The sequence below is a fragment of the Kogia breviceps genome, chromosome 4, assembly GCF_026419965.1.
Source record: "Kogia breviceps isolate mKogBre1 chromosome 4, mKogBre1 haplotype 1, whole genome shotgun sequence".
Taxonomy (NCBI): domain Eukaryota; kingdom Metazoa; phylum Chordata; class Mammalia; order Artiodactyla; family Physeteridae; genus Kogia; species Kogia breviceps.
The window spans coordinates 61,646,451-61,663,359 of record NC_081313.1 but is presented as its reverse complement, the minus strand read 5'-3'; the positions used below and the strand labels follow the sequence as shown (position 1 = coordinate 61,663,359).

At 35.9% G+C, this 16,909-nt stretch overlaps 1 protein-coding gene across 4 annotated transcripts in view; it reads left to right on the top strand.

Moving 5' to 3' along the window:
* The window catches only part of AP3B1 (adaptor related protein complex 3 subunit beta 1), a 262,792-nt gene that overhangs the window by 47,646 nt on the left and 198,237 nt on the right, over nt 1-16,909 (top strand). For all 4 annotated transcript variants that reach the window (XR_009335400.2, XM_059061372.2, XM_067031191.1 and 1 more), the window contains exon 3: nt 4,608-4,682. Coding sequence is in view for 3 of the 4 variants with exons in the window: in XM_059061372.2 (XP_058917355.1) it covers nt 4,608-4,682 (75 nt within the window). In the remaining variant the exon portion in view is untranslated. The remainder of the gene's footprint in view (nt 1-4,607; nt 4,683-16,909) is intronic.

Here is a 16,909-nt window from a genome sequence, read left to right as displayed (position 1 = left end):
AGAAGTCTTACACTTTCTGATTTCAAAACGTACTACAAAGCTACAGTAATCAAAATGTGTGGTACCAACATAAAGACAGACATATAGAGAGACATATACACACAATAGAGAGCCTTAAAAGAAAACCCTCACTTATATGGCCGAATTATTTTCAACAAGGGTACAAGACAATTCAGTGGGGGTAGAATTTCCCCAAATGGTGTTTGGAAACTGGATACTCACGTGCAAGAGAATGAATTTTTAGACCCCTACCTCATACCATACATAGAATAAGTGAAAAAATGAATCAAAGACCTAAATGTAAGAGCTAAAACCATAAAGCTCATAGAAGAAAACACAGGGTAAAAACTTCATGACATTGGATTTGTCAAAGGATTCTTGGCTATAACATCAAAAGGTGAGCAACAAAAGAAATAATTTAGACTATGTCAAAATGTAAAACTTTGTGCATCAAATGACACTGTCAACCAGTGAGAAAGCAACCCACAGAATGGGAGAAAATATTTTTAATCATATATCTGATACAGACTCTCCAGAATATATAAAGAACTCATATAACCCAATAACTAAAAACAGCCCAATTAAAAATGGGTAAAGACTTAAATAGACATTTCTCTTGTTTTATACTTCAGTAGTGAGTAATATTAGGACCACTTATGATTGGTTGGTAAGTTACGCTAGGGAAAGGGATGTCCTATATTTACTTATTCCCCAGGTAGTAACTAATGGGTAAATAGTTGTTTTCCAAAATATATCAAGTGAACCACATCATTAGAAATTTGTTGAAATTTCTGTCGTGTGTATAGTGTCATATCTGGATATCTTTTTTTTTTTGGCCACAAAACGTGGCATGCAGGATCTTAGTTCCCTCACCAGAGAATGAGCCTGTGCCCTGCTGCAGTGGCAGCATGGAGTCTTAACCACTGGGCTGCCAGGGAAGTCCTAGTATCATATCTGAAATAAAAATATCTTGGGTTCACTAAATAGCAGAATTGATAGAACAGAAGAAAGAGTCAAAAGTTGAAGACAGATCACTAGAAATTAGTCAGTTCTTAGAATAGAGATTAAAGAAAAGAGATGAGCAAAGCCTCAGGTCTTATTGGATGATACCAAAACATCCATGTCCATGTAACATATATTTTTTAGGGCAGAAAAAATACTTGAAGCCATTATTGCTGAAAACTTCCCAAACTGATGAATGACATAAATTTATAGATGAAAGAAACTCAATGAACCCCAATCAGGATAAACTGAATGACTAAGTACTGAAAGAAAATAATTGTTAACCTAGAATTCTCTATCCAGTGAAAGAATGAAGATGAATAGTGACATTCTCAGGCAGAAAAAGATAGTAGAGTATTTCTGGCCTATCTGCTTTAATGAAAGGCTAATGGAAGTTCTCCAGGCTGAAGGGAAATATGTGATGGATTTTGAGAGAGACCAACAGAAATGGTAAATATCTGGTAAGCTTAAAGGACTAATTTTATCCTCCTAAGTATCCCATTGTCTGAGAGGTTTTCGATGGATGTATGTATAAGATATATGATGGTTATAACTTAAAGAGTAGTGGGGAGGTTATATTAAAAGGCCCTATATGGTTGAAAGGTTTCTACATTTTATTTGACCTTGTGAAATAGTAACTCTAAGTAAACTGGAAGGTTTGACATATCTTGACTTACCTGTCTATATGTATCTGTCAACTGTGTTTGTGCATCTATGTAATTATCTGCTAATCTCTAGAAGAAGAACCAATAAAAATTATACAAAAAGATATAGCCAAATAGTCAATATAAAAATTAAAATAAAAAAGAAAAGTTAAATTATAAAATACTAAAAATTTTCCAAATATTGAGGGTAACAGCAATCAGAACAACAAAACACAGGGAATAAACAGAAAACTGATAATAAAATGGTAGACCTGAATATAAGTACATCAATAATTATATTAAATGTAAGTGATCTAAAGTCACCAACTAAGGGAAACTGTCATATTTGATGAAAATATCAAGATGCAACTGTACGTTCTCTAGGAAAATCTCACTTTTAATATAAATGCATAGATAGATTAAAAATATAAGGATAAAAAAATATATGCTGTGCAAACACTAACCAAAACATAAAAGAGCAACTCCCACTCCTACCCTAGCACTTCTCATTTCTCCTGCAGTTCTTTATCTTTCTCCATAGTACCCTTGTTACCACCTCACATACTATATTTGTTAATTGTCCCTCACCCTCATTTAAAGGTCAGCTCCAGTGGGTAAAGACTATATTGTTCACGGTTGTATCCCCAAGGCCTAAAATAGTCCCTGGCATGTAGTATCCTCTTGGCAAATATCTGTTGAATGAATTTGACTATAGGTTTTTTTTTCTCCCTTGTGTATTAACATCTTTTTGAATAGCATTCTGTAGAATAAAGTTGGGGAAGCCTTGGAATAAGATATCATAGGACAGGATCTCTGACTTCAGTTAATTACTGAATGACTGAAGGAAGGGGCCCTAGAGAACATTTAATCCCTCTCTCCTCATTTTACAGATGAGAAAATTGTAAAATTCATATAAAGATACTTTAGTTGCACTATTTTGTGAACCTTCTTTAATACTCAGAAGGTTTCACAGAATACTCAAATAATTTCACAGGTAAAGAAATAGAAAATGAACAGACTAGTTTGTATTAGAGTGTTCTAAAGCTGTCATGTAGGAAGGTCTTCTGAGATATTGTTAACTGGGATTTTTGTTGTTTAAAATGTCACACAGTATTTATAAAACATTTTTGTAAATTTATAAAACTAATGCCTTCTACCTTTTTAAGGTAGTTTCTTAGATATGTATAATTCATAAAGATCCCTTTTTCTAAAATGGTATTTTAGGATTTATATATATATTTATTTAGTTTTTGATGTGGACCATTTATAAAGTCTTTATTGAATTTGTTACAATATTGCTGCTGCTTTATGTTTTGGTTTTTTGGCCCCGAGGCATGTGGGATCTTAGCTCCCTGACCAGGGGTTCAACCTGCACCCCCTGCATTGGAAGGCAAAGTCTTAACCATTGGACCGCCAGGGAAGTCCCAAGATCCCTTTTCCAAAAAATTATCCTGTAGTTAAAACTTTATTTTGTGGCTACCAAAGTCTGTACTATTAAAAGACATAAAGATATATTCTGGGAATGAGAGTGAAGGAAATGGAAATACAAGTAGACATAAAACTGAAATAAATAAAAATAAAATGTAACACCTAGGAAATTCTAAATGAAAAACGTAGATTAAAAAATTCTAGAGAAAATTAGGATTGGACGCCATAGTGCTAGGTGTTAGGAGATGGCTCTAGTAAGGGAGAATGATTAGAATTTGATGATACTCTAGATAGAAGAGTAGAACTTAGAAAATTAAAAAGAAGTGGGTTTTGGGCATGATATGAGCACCAGCATAGAGGAGCCAGAGAATGTGCAAGAGGTGAGTAGATCAGTTTACTTTTATAATAACATCGGTATAGAACAATAATGGTTGATGAGCTTAAAAGGGATGTTAATGCAATTAAGTCATGAATAGTAAATGAAATAGTTTGGACTCTTAGGCAGTCAGGGGCTTCTGAGATCTTTGAGGGGGAGCTGATGTGCAAAGTGGTAGTTTGAGCATATGAAACTGTCGGTGATGTACGTTATGGACAGGAGGAAGAGATTGTCGGAAATGTCCTCTGTAGGTGATATTGACCTATACTAGGATAGTAACAGGAGAAAGGAATTAATGTGAATGTGCTAAGAATTCACAACAGGACCTGGTTACTATGTAGATGTGAGGAGAGACCAAGATAATTCCATGGTTTCTGGTATCTGGGAAAATTGGTGGAAATAGGAAATTCTAGCACGAATGCCATTTTATCAGGAAAAATAGGTTTGGTTTTAGACATAGCAAGTTTTGGATGAGAAAGACATCTAATAATGTTCAGTTAGAGAAGTGGAACTAGGGCCTAGAGTTAGGGCTAGAGTTTGGGGAGTTGATCCCTGTAGAGGTAGGAGTTAACACATTGAGGGTGAATGAAATCTCAGGCGTTTCAGAGATTGTAGAACAGTGTAGCCTGAAAAGATGTTGGTGCACAGAACTTTAGTGGGGAAAGGAAGAGGACCTGGTGAAGGGAACTTTGAAAAAAAATGGTTGTAGAAGTAGGGGAATCTATAAAAAGAAAGCCGAAGGAGAAAGAATTATTGTAATTTGTTTAAAATAACATTCATTCTCCACCCCCACGCCCATTGCAAAAGCATTACATCTTTAATGTAAGAACTTGGAAAATAAAGTAGAGTACAAATATTTAAAAAGTGTTTACAACACCATTAGCCAGAGAAAACTATTGTAAATATTATGTCTTTAAATTACTGTTTCTTCCTTAATATGTCTATGTGTATTTATATTGATTCCCAAGAGATTATTTGTTCTTTGCTGCAGATAGTTGGAATAAATAAGGTGACTCAAAAAGAATTGTTAACTCTATAGCTTATTTGTTTCTGTAGCTTATCTTCTAAATATTTAATGTATGTAGAATTTATGTTTTGTTTTCAAATGACTAATTTAAAAAAAGTTTCAGCCCTAATATTCCACTTTTATTCTTCAGATGATTGCAAAAGGGAAAAATGCATCTGAACTGTTTCCTGCTGTTGTGAAGAATGTGGCCAGTAAAAATATTGAGGTACTGTTTTGATTCATAATTTTCATGATTCCTTTTGTTGGGAAAGAATCATATACTTTTCAGTTACTTTGAAACACAACATATTATAAGATACTTGTGTCACTAGATTTTCGATAAAATTACAATGTCCGTAATCTTAAATAGGTGAAATAGAATACAGAGTAGACAATCTTAGCTTTGGAATTTTGGTGGAGGATATGAAAAGTAAAATTGAGATTAATTCACCTGGGTGAAGGGTGGTAACTTGTTGAATATTCTTAGAAGCCAGTTTAGTTGAAATTCTGCTCTAGGGACTTAATTTTAAGATACCATTATGTCCAGTGAAACACCTAAATTCCTGCAGTATCAGGGCAGGGATTGAACCCAGGTGTTGTAACTCCAAATCTATTGCTCTTCCTGGAGCATCTTAGTTCTGATAGACCTTGCCTCAGTATAGTAGGAGGTGAGCAGAAGGCAGGATGTAGTGGGAGCCTTCAATTACTGGTCCCTGTATAGGCTTGTACATGGAATTTGAAACAGAGGAATTCACAGAAGTTTGAGGCCAAGGTAAGTAATATTAGGTCAAATGGACTAATGACTTCTAATAGAGTGCAAAAGAAAAATATGAGCCAGTGTAGAAACCATTGAGAAAGATGAGTCGCATGAAAATTTCAATGAAGAGAATTAGAGATTGATCTGAGCAAATGCCTTGTATTTCAAAAGAACAGAAGGTTGTCATGAAGATTGAATGGCCACATCTGTCATGAGTCTCAGCTTCAACTGATGTTGGGTAGTGATTGTCTGGAGGTATGTTGGGAGTGTTTTTGAGGAGGGTGTGTTTACTCAGTAGGAAGTAGTGATATCTGCATGAGAATGAAAATGCCGGCACACATGTTTCATATTTGCCCATGCTAGCAACTGTGAGCATCAAGAAATAAGCCTAGTCCTCTTTTTCAGTTTGGTAAATTTGAGAGGAGCAGCAGTCTCCATTGAAGAATATTTTCAAGGACCTGGTGACATCAGGGCAGGATGTTTTAGGTGGAGGGAAATGGAGTATAAGTAGTAGAAATTAAAGATAAAGGGAAGTTTTTTCACTTATAATCTAGTATTATTAATATTACTCTTGAAGCTCTACCTCTGTTTATTGGTACAATAACCTGTTTATTGGTACAATAAACCTACAAGGTGCTTGCTCTAGGGGCTACAATATATATTTAACTTACTACTAGGTAGACTACTAGTCTACCACTAGGATTTACATATACATTTTTAAGTTATCACAGTCTAGTTTCAAATAATTATACCCCTTCATACATTCTTACATCAGTAAATTTCAATTTGCTCCCTCCAGTCTGTTCCCATTTTATGTATTTTACTTCTAAATATGCTAAAGCACCCTAAATACCTGGTTATTATTTTTACTTTAAAGAATCAGTCATCCACGGGGCGTCCTTGGTGGCTCAGTGGTTGAGAAGTCCGCCTGCCGATGTAGGGGACACGGGTTCGTGCCCTGGTCCGGGAAGATCCCACATGCTGCGGAGCAGCTGGGCCCGTGAGCCATGGCCGCTGAGCCTGCGCGTCCAGAGCCTGTGCTCCGCAACGGGAGAGGCCACAACAGTGAGAGGCCCGCGTACCGCAAAAAAAAAAAAAAAAAAAAAAAAAAAGAATCAGTCATCTTTTTAAAAGATTATCAAAACATAATTAACATGTTATAAACTTCTCACTTTTAAAGTGTACAATTCAGTGATGTGTAGTGTATTCACAGAATTGTGCAATCATCACCACCATCTAATTCCACAACATTTTTATCACCTCAACAAGGAACGTTATGTTCATTAGCAGTTACTCCACAACACCCCCTGGCCCTAGACAACCATTAATTTACTTTATGTCTCCATGGATTTGCCTACTCTGGGCATTTAATATAAGTTGAGTTATACAGTATGTGCTTTTGTGTCTGACTTCTTTCACATAGCATAATGTTTTCAAGGTTCATCCATGTCGTAGTATGTATCATTACTCTATTGCTCCTTTTTTGCTGAGTAATATTCTATTATATGGATATACTGCATTTTGTTTATTCATCAGTTGATGGACATTTGGGTTGTTTCCATTTTTTGGCTCTTGTCAGTAATGTTGCTGTAAACATTCTCTACGAGTTTTTGTGTGCACATATGTGTTCATTTCTTTTGGATATATACCTTGGAGTGATATTATATATCACTATATATATTATATATTATAGTATACATAATATATATAATAGAATATATAATATATATTCTATTATATATTATATATAAAAGTTTACATCTGCTAACCCCAAACTCCCACTCCATCCATCCCCCTAAAAATATTTTCTTATTTACTTTATGATTTCTTTTTTGACTTATGGTGTATTTAGAAGTATGTTGTTTAATTTCCAGATATTGGGGAGGGTTATCTCATTATCTTATATTGTTATTGCTTTGTAATATAATTCCTTTTTAGTCAGGAAACATCATTCTCTTAAAATTTTATGAAGACTTGTTTATAGCTAATCATCTAGTTTGTTTTGGTATGCGTATCACGTTCAGTGGAAAAGAATGTGTATTCCACTATTGGTTGTAATGTTCTATAAATATTATTTAAGCAAATGTGTTGTTTAGATTTTTAAAATGTTTTTACTGACCTCTTGTCTAGATGTTCTACCAGTTGCTGAGAGAGGGTTCTTAAATCTCCCAATCATGATCCTGGAATTGTTTATTTTTCCCTTTAATTTAGTCATTTTTTGCTTACATTTTGAAGCACTCCTACTAGGCATAGCTCTTTTCAGGTGTTCCTGATGAATTGCCCCTTTATCCTAAAATAAACCCTTCTTTTTCTCTGGTAATACTTTTTTGTCTTAAAGTCTATTTGATTTCTTGTTATTAATGTTGTCATTCCAGCTTTCTCATCTCTTTGTATGGTATATCCTGTTTTCATTCATTTGTTCCTAGCCTGTGTCTTCATATCTATTTGTGTCTCTTATTGACAGCATCTAGTTCCATGTTTTTCCCACACATTCTGTCAGTCTCTGCCTTTCAATTGGAGTGTTTTTTCTGTTAACACTTGATATATTTATTGATGTGGTTGGATTTGAGTGTAGTATGTACATGATTTCCTCTTTTAAATTTGTCTCCTTTATTTTTGTTCCTCTCTCCTTCTTTTCCTCCTTTTTATAGAGGAAATCACACTTAAATTTTTTCTGTTTTTATTTTTAACCTGTACTTCTTTGCATTTTAAGTGTTGGCTGTATCCATTCTTAACTTTTCACAGTTGGATTATAGTTAATGTTGCACTTCTTCACATAAAATATAGAAATCTTGCAACTGTATACATCCATATCTCTCCTTTTATGGTTTAGTTATTAATTTATCAGATTTATATAAGTTAAAAGCATCATAAGGGACTTCCCTGGTGGCACAGTGGTTAAGAATCCACCTGCCAATGCAGGGGACATGGGTTCGAGCCCTGGTCCATGAACATCCCACATGCTGTGGAGCAACTAAGCCCATGTGAGCCAAGCTCACAGCCACTGAGCCTGCGCTCTAGAGCCCATGAGCCACAGCTACTGAGCCCACATGCCACAACTACTGAAGCCCGTGTGCCTAGAGCCTGTGCTCTGCAACGAGAGAAGCCACCACAATGAGAAGCCTGTGCATCGCAACTAGAGAAAGCCTGCCTGCAGCAGAGAAGACCCAACACAGCCATAAATAAACAAAAACAAACAAATAAATAAATAAAAAATAAGCAAGCAGGCATCATAAGACAGTACAGTTTTTCCTTTAAATATCAATACTTTTATGACATAAAGAAATTAAAAGAAAAAACAGAAAAAAGTATTTATCATTTATTAATATATTTATCATGTCCAGTGTTCTCTTTGAGTTCTAAGGATCCAAATTTCTATCAGTATCATGATCCTCCTGCCTTAAGAACTTCTGTTGGCTTTTTCTGTAATGGAGGTCTGCTAGTGATGAATTCTCTTACTTTGATCTGAAAATGTTTGCATTTTACCTTCATTCCTAAAGAATTATTTCATTTGTCATAGGCTTCTGGATTAACAGTTTCTTTCTGTTTCAGCATTTTAAAGATGCTTTGAAGACTCTTCTGCCCTCCGTAATTTCTTATGTGAAGTCCCTGTTAATTGGATCATTCATCTTCCTATGTAATTTGTAATTTCTCTTTTGATACTTTCATGTTTTACTCCATCTTTGGCTTTTGGTAGTTTGACTTTGGTGTACCTTGGTGTGACAGGTATTATTTGTTTATTCTGCTCTGCAAATTCTAGCAACCTTGGCCTCTGTGAACGTTGATCACTGTCTCCTCAGCACACTGAGTCTTCTGGATTCTGTTTGAGTTGCCTCCCTTTCCTGGTAGACTCACCCTCAGTTGAAGGGCTCACCTTGATTTATTTCCCTCTCTCAGGGTTCACAGTAATGTGCTTCCTGTTGTCCAACATATGAAAACTTCTGTTTCATTTTTTGCCCCTGATTTTCTGTTTCATTAAGGTAGGAAGGGTAAATCAGATCTCTCAGTTATTATTTCTAAATTATAGCTTTATATCATAATCTGTAAATTTTTTTTTTTTTTTTTCGGTACGCGGGCCTCTCACTGTTGTGGCCTCTCCCGTTGCGGAGCACAGGTTCTGGACGCGCAGGCCCATCGGCTCCGCGGCATGTGGGATCTTCCCGGACCGGGGCATGAACCCGTGTCCCCTGCATCGGCAGGCAGACTCGCAACCACTGCGCCACCAGGGAAGCCCCTGTAAATATTTTTAAAACCTTAAAATATACAGAATGTTATCAGTCAAATGAAAACATTAGTCTCAGTTTTCCCTACTTTCCATGCAGAATTTTTGATTTGTAACTGGTGACATACTTGAAAATTCTCTTCCTCTTTTCCGTCCTTACATCAGAGTTCTGTAACGGTGTCTTGTAATGCTTTATAGCCATAATATACCAAGTGAGCCACATGTCATTAGCAGTTTTGTAGTCAGTACTTAAGTATTTATAGTTTGAAAAACAAGGCATTTTCTAATGAAAAGATTGCATCGGTACAAGAAAAACAGTGTATAAAATAATCATGACCTGAGAATGATGGTAGCATTTTTTAAGTGGAGCAATAAGATCAGCCAGGTCACACTTCATTTGTATTATACAAACACAAGGTTGATATGATGTAGACTCTAAGCTATTATTTTTACACTATGCAGTAGATTGGGTGTTATTGTGTCTCATATAAGGAAAATGAGTAGTTTAAATAATCTTGCATTTGCATGTTCAAAATCTGGAAAAGTACACTGAAGTATATGTTATACAGTTTCTAGAGTACACATTTCTATATACAAAATGAATTATTTTCCTATCATCTTAACTTTTTTATTAGAATAATTTATATTATAGAATTTTAAAGATATGTACTTTAAACCTACTTTTTAGATACATTTTAAAGTATACTTCATTTTTTTGTTAGATAGTACATTACATATTTCAGGTAGGTGAATTTTGCTGCCAAAATGAATAGGCATCATAAAGTGAATTTGACTAACTTGGGTAAATTAAAATCAAAACACTTGTACACTTATTGCCAACTTAGGAACTAAGATAAATTAATTAATATTGGATTTAAATAACTTGATAAATCATCCTTTCTAAGATTTTAGTTAATGGGAGAAGTCTAGACTGCACATGTAATCTTATAGTATTTGCAAAGTTTACTTATGATTAATTTAGTAGATACTTATTAGGCACTATTTATGTACTTGTTACCATGTAAATATAATTGAGTTATTTGTAGTGAGGTGGATGGACCTAGAGACTTGTCATACGGAGTGAAGTAAGTCAGAAAGAGAAAAACAAATACTGTATGCTAACACATATGTATGGAATCTAAAAAAAAAAGGTTCTGAAGAACCTAGGGGCAGGACAGGAATAAAGACACAGACATAGAGAATGGACTTGAGGACACTGGGAGGGGGAAGGGTAAGCTGGGGCGAAGTGAGAGAGTGGCATGGACATATGTACACTACCAAATGTAAAATAGATAGCTAGTGGGAAGCAGCTGCATAGCACAGGGAGATCAGCTCAGCTCGGTGCTTTGTGACCACCTACAGGGGTGGGATAGGGAGGATGGGAGGGAGACGCAAGAGGGAGGAGATATGGGGATATATGTATATGTATAGCTGATTCACTTTTTTATAAAGCAGAAACTAACACTTCATTGTAAAGCAATTATACTCCGATAAAGATGTTAAAAATAAATAAAATTAAAAGTTTATTTAAAAAATTTAAAAATATATATATATAATTCTGAATTGATATTTCAGTTAAACTGTCTTTGACTTGTTATGGCCATGATATCTGAGCTTCTGATTTGATATGTACATTAGTTTTATGGCTTCTGGTATAGAAAGTTCAAGTAGCTGAAAAAGAAAAATCAAGATTTCACTTAGAAAATTTGTGAGCTGTAGGTAAAGCTTGTCTTAGTGTTACTGGGAATAGTCTCTCAGTAGCAACAGTGATTGCTAACACTTAAAAAATACCATCTGTGCTAGGCTGTTAATCCCTTACTTATATCAACTCATTTTATCCTCAAAAATAACCCTGTGAAGTTGGTTCTTTCATTTTCCATATTTTCAGTATGAGGATAAGGTAGCAGAGAGGTTAGATTATCTGACCAAGGTCACATAGCTACTATGTGGCTGTCAGAATCCAAAGCCAGGCAGCTTGGCTTCAGAAATCATTTTAGGTCATTCCCCTTTTAGAGCCATCCTTCCTGTTTGATTCCTTCCTCCTCTTTCTTCGTCAGTGTCTTTGACGTCTTATCATCATCTGGTATTAGCTATCCTTTGGAGGTATCTGGCATTGGTATAATTTTTTTAAACTTTATTTTATTGAAGTATAATTGATTTACAGTGTGTTAATTTCTGCTGTACAGCAACATGATTCAGTTATACATATGTATACATTCTTTTTCATATTCTTTCCCATTATGGCTTATCATAGGATATTGAATATAGTTCCCTGTGCTGTACAGCAGGACCTTGTTGTTTATCCATACTGTAACTGTTTGTATCTGCTAATCCCAAACTCCCAATCCATCCCTTCCCCTCTCCCCTCACATTTGGCAACCACAGGTCTGTTCTTTATGTCTGTGAGTCTCTTTCTGTTTCATGGATAAGTTCATTTGTGTCACATTTTGGATTCCACACGTAAGTGACATCATATGGTATTTGTCTTTCTCTTTCTGAGTTACTTCACTTAGTATCATAATCTCTAGGTCCATTCATGTTGCTGCAAATTATATTATTTAATTCTTTTTTATGGCTCAGTAGTATTCCATTGTATATACCTACAACATCTTGTTTATTCATTCGTCTGTCAATGGACATTTAGGTTGTTTCCATGTCTTGGCTATTTTGAACAGTGATGCTATACATATGGATGCATGTATCTTTTCAAATTATAGTTTTGTTTGGGTATATGCCCAGGAGAGGGATTGCTCTATCCTATGGCAACTTTATTTTTAGTTTTTTGAGAAACCTCCATAGTTTTTTCTAGAGTGGCTGTACCACTACATTCCCACCAACAGTGTGGGAGGGTTCCCCTTTCTCCACACCCTCTCCTGCGTTTGTTATTTGTAGATTTTTTTTTTTTTAAGAATCAATTTTATCTATCTATCTATCTGTTTATTTATTTATTTATGGCTGTGTTGGGTCTTCGTTGCTGCACATGGGCTTTCTCTAGTTGCATCGATTGGGGCCTTCTCTTCCTTGCTGTGTGCAGACTTCTCGTTGAGGTGGCTTCTCTTGTTGTGGAGCACGGGCTCTAGGCACGTGGGCTTCAGTAGTTGTGGCTCGTGGGCTAGAGCACAGGCCCAGTAGTTGTGGCACACAGGCTTAATTGCTTTGCGGCATGTGGGATCTTCCCAGACCAGGGATCGAACCCGTGTTCCCTGCATTGGCAGGCGGATTCTTAACCACTTCTCCACCAGGGAAGTCCCTGTAGATTTTTTTTTTTTTTTTTTTTTTTGTGGTACGCAGGCTTCTCACCGCCGTGGCCTCTCCCGTTGTGGGGCACAGGCTCCGGACGTGCAGGCCCAGCGGCCATGGCCCATGGGCCCAGCCGCTCTGCCGCACGTGGGATCCTCCCGGACCGGGGCACGAACCCGTGTCCCCTGCATCGGCAGGCGGACTCCCAACCACTGCGCCACCAGGGAAGCCCCCTGTAGATTTTTTTAATGATGGTTATTCTGACTGGAGTGCGGTGGTACCTCATTGTAGTTTTGATTTGCATTTCTCTAATGTTTAGTGATGTTGAGCACCTTTTCATATGCCTGTTGACCATCTGTATATCTTCTTTAGAGAAATGTCTATTTAGGTCTTCTGCCCATTTGGGTATAAATTTTTTATGTTTTAGATGTGGGTAGAAATGACCAAGTCCTGAGATACTGGTAATAAGTTATGCTGTAAATAGTTCACTCTGGAATTCCAGTCTTCTTGTTGTAAACAGAAAATTCTGTACTGTTTATTATTTATTCAGAGCTGTTTGTAATGTTCAGATAGTTATCAACAGTAGAACTTTTCTATTCATCTTTATACTTTTCAATCAGATTCTGTTATGCTATCTAATGTTCTGTAACAAAAATGTCACTATAAACATAATTACAGTAGTCTCCCCTTCCTTGCGGTTTCACTTTCCACGGTTTCAGTTACTTGTGGTTAGCAGTCCAAAAATATTAAATGGAAAATTCTGGAGATAAACAATTCATAAGTTTAAATTGCACACTATTACAAGTAGTGTGATGAAATTTTGTGCCGTTCTGTCTGGGATCCCCAACCATTGACATCATCTGCTCCTGACATTGACATTGTCATGCTTAGTGATCCAGGATCACCCAGAGCAGATCATCCTCCTTCTGATGTACCATAAGAGGGTCAGTAGTAGCCTAACCCTGCATCACAATGCCTACTTCATTCACCTTACTTCATCTTATCACATAGACATTTCATCATCTCAGATCACCACAAAAAGAAGGGTGAGTGCAGTCCAATATGAGAGAGAAGAGAAAGAGAGAGAACACATTCACATAACTTTTATTAAAGTATATTCTTGGGCTTCCCTGGTGGTGCAGTGGTTGAGAATCTGCCTGCCAATGCAGGGGACATGGGTTCGAGCCCTGGTCTGGGAGGTTCCCACATGCCGCAGAGCAACTAGGCCCGTGAGCCACAACTACTGAGCCTGCGCGTCTGGAGCTTGTGCTCCGCAACAAGAGAGGCTGTGACAGTGAGAGGTCCGCGCACCGTGATGAAGAGTGGCCCCTGCTCACTGCAACTAGAGAAAGCCCATGCGCAGAAACAAGAACCAACACAGCCTAAATAAATAAATAAATAATTTTTTAAAAAAAAGTATATTCTTACAAGTGTTCTATTTTATTACTAGCTATTGTGTAGCCTTGTACTGTGCCTAATTTATAAATTAAACTTTATCATAGGTATCTGTGTATAGGAAAAAACATAGTGTATGTAGAATTTGGTAGTGTCCATAGTTTCAGGCATTTACTGGGTGTCTTAGAACATATCCCCCACATATAGAGGGGGACTACTCTATTGATCTATTTGTTGTGGATTTTTTTTGTTCTTGAAATACCTTGTTCTTGGAAACATGCTTAATCCTCTAATGTTGTGCGAAAACTGACATAAGCTTCTTAAAATTTGTGTTCAGAATTGATTGATGTTTCATTGCTATCAAGTACAAAATTTCATTTTTACCAGTACATACTGCCTTAGACACACAGTTGAGCTGTATGTCATCTGCCATTCGATGTCAAATGATAGCAAAAGTGACCTAGTAAGCTATAGTACTAAAATAATCAAAGGTTTAGTCAATAACTCATGAAGTTTGACGTACTAGTACTGTTAAACTAATTAAACAGGGCTGCCTGTGTTCTTCCAGCCTACTGGGGCTCTGCTATGATTAACTTTACAGCAAGGAGTACTGTAACACTGAACGAAAGTAACTGATAGGAGAATGGTGTAGTCACGGAGCTTTAAGTACTCCCATTTCTGGTCACAGAATGGTTTCAGTGAAAGTAGGCTTTCTCTGCACACCTGCAGCCGGTCAGTGCCTAGGCCTCTTGTGGTCAGTTTTGATTGATTCTTATAACAGAACTAGAACGAATTTAGTGTTTTGCAACCTTTTGTGATTTAATAATGTTATGCTTTTTGCTATAACAGTCACAATCATCCTTCTCCAATAGTGAGTAATTATAGCAGTGCCTGATAGCTCAGCTGTGGTTTGAACGTTTCAGTGTTGCCAGTATAAACTCCTGGATATATTCTGGAGTTCATAATTCAGCTTTAAAAGTTGGCTGTACAGTTAAGTAAATAAAGGTGTTGCTGAGAAAATACATCCCAAGAAGATGAGGGGGTGGGTGGATCCTAACCCATTCTTGTTTCAAAAGTTTCCTGAGAACTGTAAACTGAGATCCGAATATAATTGGTAGAGAGAAAGAATATTTTAAATGATTAATTTTCTTAAAAAACCCCACAAGTTAAAGACTTTTGAGGCAGTCTTCTTAATACCTATTGTTTTCTCACAGTATGTTGATGTCCTTTTAGACATTTACTTCATGAATTATATCTACTGGTGGTAAGTTAGATCCTAGATATAGCAATCTAATGGGAAATGTCTTTTTTTTTTTTTTTCCAGTCTCTCATTGGGCTGTGATGTTTCATTCAGCTGATAATTACTGGGCTTTTACTATATTGCCAGGCTATGTGATAGGTTGTGGGAATATATAGATTAATAAGGAATGGTTCCTGTACTAAATAACCGCATGTTCATTCCAAGGTGAATTTGAGAAATATCTTATTTAAAATACATCTTGTGTGTTGATTTGATATATTTAAGTTGGTATAAATCAGTCAACCAGCAAGTGTTGGTTGCTTTTTGTCACTGTTGTAACTTAGGAACTTTTTTTTTTTTAACATCTTTGTTGGAGTTTAATTGCTTTACAGTGGTGTATTAGTTTCTGCTTTTTAACAAAGTGAATCCCAGCTATGCATATACATATATCCTTAACTTAGGAACTTTAAAATCTGGTTGGGGAGAAAATCATTTATAACTCAAACAATTAGATAAGTGCTTCTTAAACTGTGATTTAAGAATTTTAAAAATTTATATTTCCATTTAAATATAATCTAAAACATTGGTTATATTTTGGATCATTTGGTTGCCATCTTGTATACTAGTACCACGTAATATCGGAACCCAGTTTTTGTATTCTTGTGTGAGGTCACTTGATTCCATGATCATTTGAAAGTTTCATGCACTTTACAGGGCCTAAGTGGGTTGATATCATCTGTAGATGAGTGGTCACTTGGGTGAGACTGCTTTTGATTGATTGGCACTAAGAGGTGTGTTTTTTTAGAGTGAATTTGTTCCTGATTGGCTAATGTTCAGAAGCAAGGGGCTGTCACAGGTTGGTTGACTTGCAAAAACCTGTTGATTTAGCTGAGTTTTTGTCTATTGAACAGGTTTAAAATAGTTCTGGTGGCTACATGTTGCCAATGCTATAGAAAAAGCCATCACAGGAATGTGGGAACTTAAAAATATTTTCAGTTTCAGATTGTTTATAATGAAAATTTTAAAATACTTTTATAATCAGAGAAAGAACTATTATTCTGTGTTGGAGGATGTCTAGAAAGATGAGATTCACCCCTAAAATGAAAATGTCTTTATTGTTTTATCTGAAATAAAATTAATATTCATTGTAAAAAAATTAAATAATATAGAAAGATGTAAAGAGTGAGGTCCCTGGTTAATGCCGTCACCCAGAGATAGTCACTGTTAACATTTTACTATATAAATTTTTTCAACTTTTATGCTTACCTGGTTTGAATCCTGGTTCTGCATTTAATAGATTTCTATTTTGGTCAAGTTACTTAACTTCTCTGTGCTTCAGTTTCTTCACCTGTAAAACAGGAAAGGTAATACCTGTTCATTGAGTTGTGAATATAAAATGAATTAATCTAAATATAACATGTAGAACAGTACCTGACACATAGTTAAGTATATAACTATTTGCTATTATTACCATATAATGTCCATTCTAAGACATCTGTTTTCTATTTTAAAGGTTATGCACTTGGGACTTATCTTAACAATTGAGGGTGGCTTACAATTGGCAGGGTTTTTTCTTCCTCTCTTTGTGGTCTGTAAAAT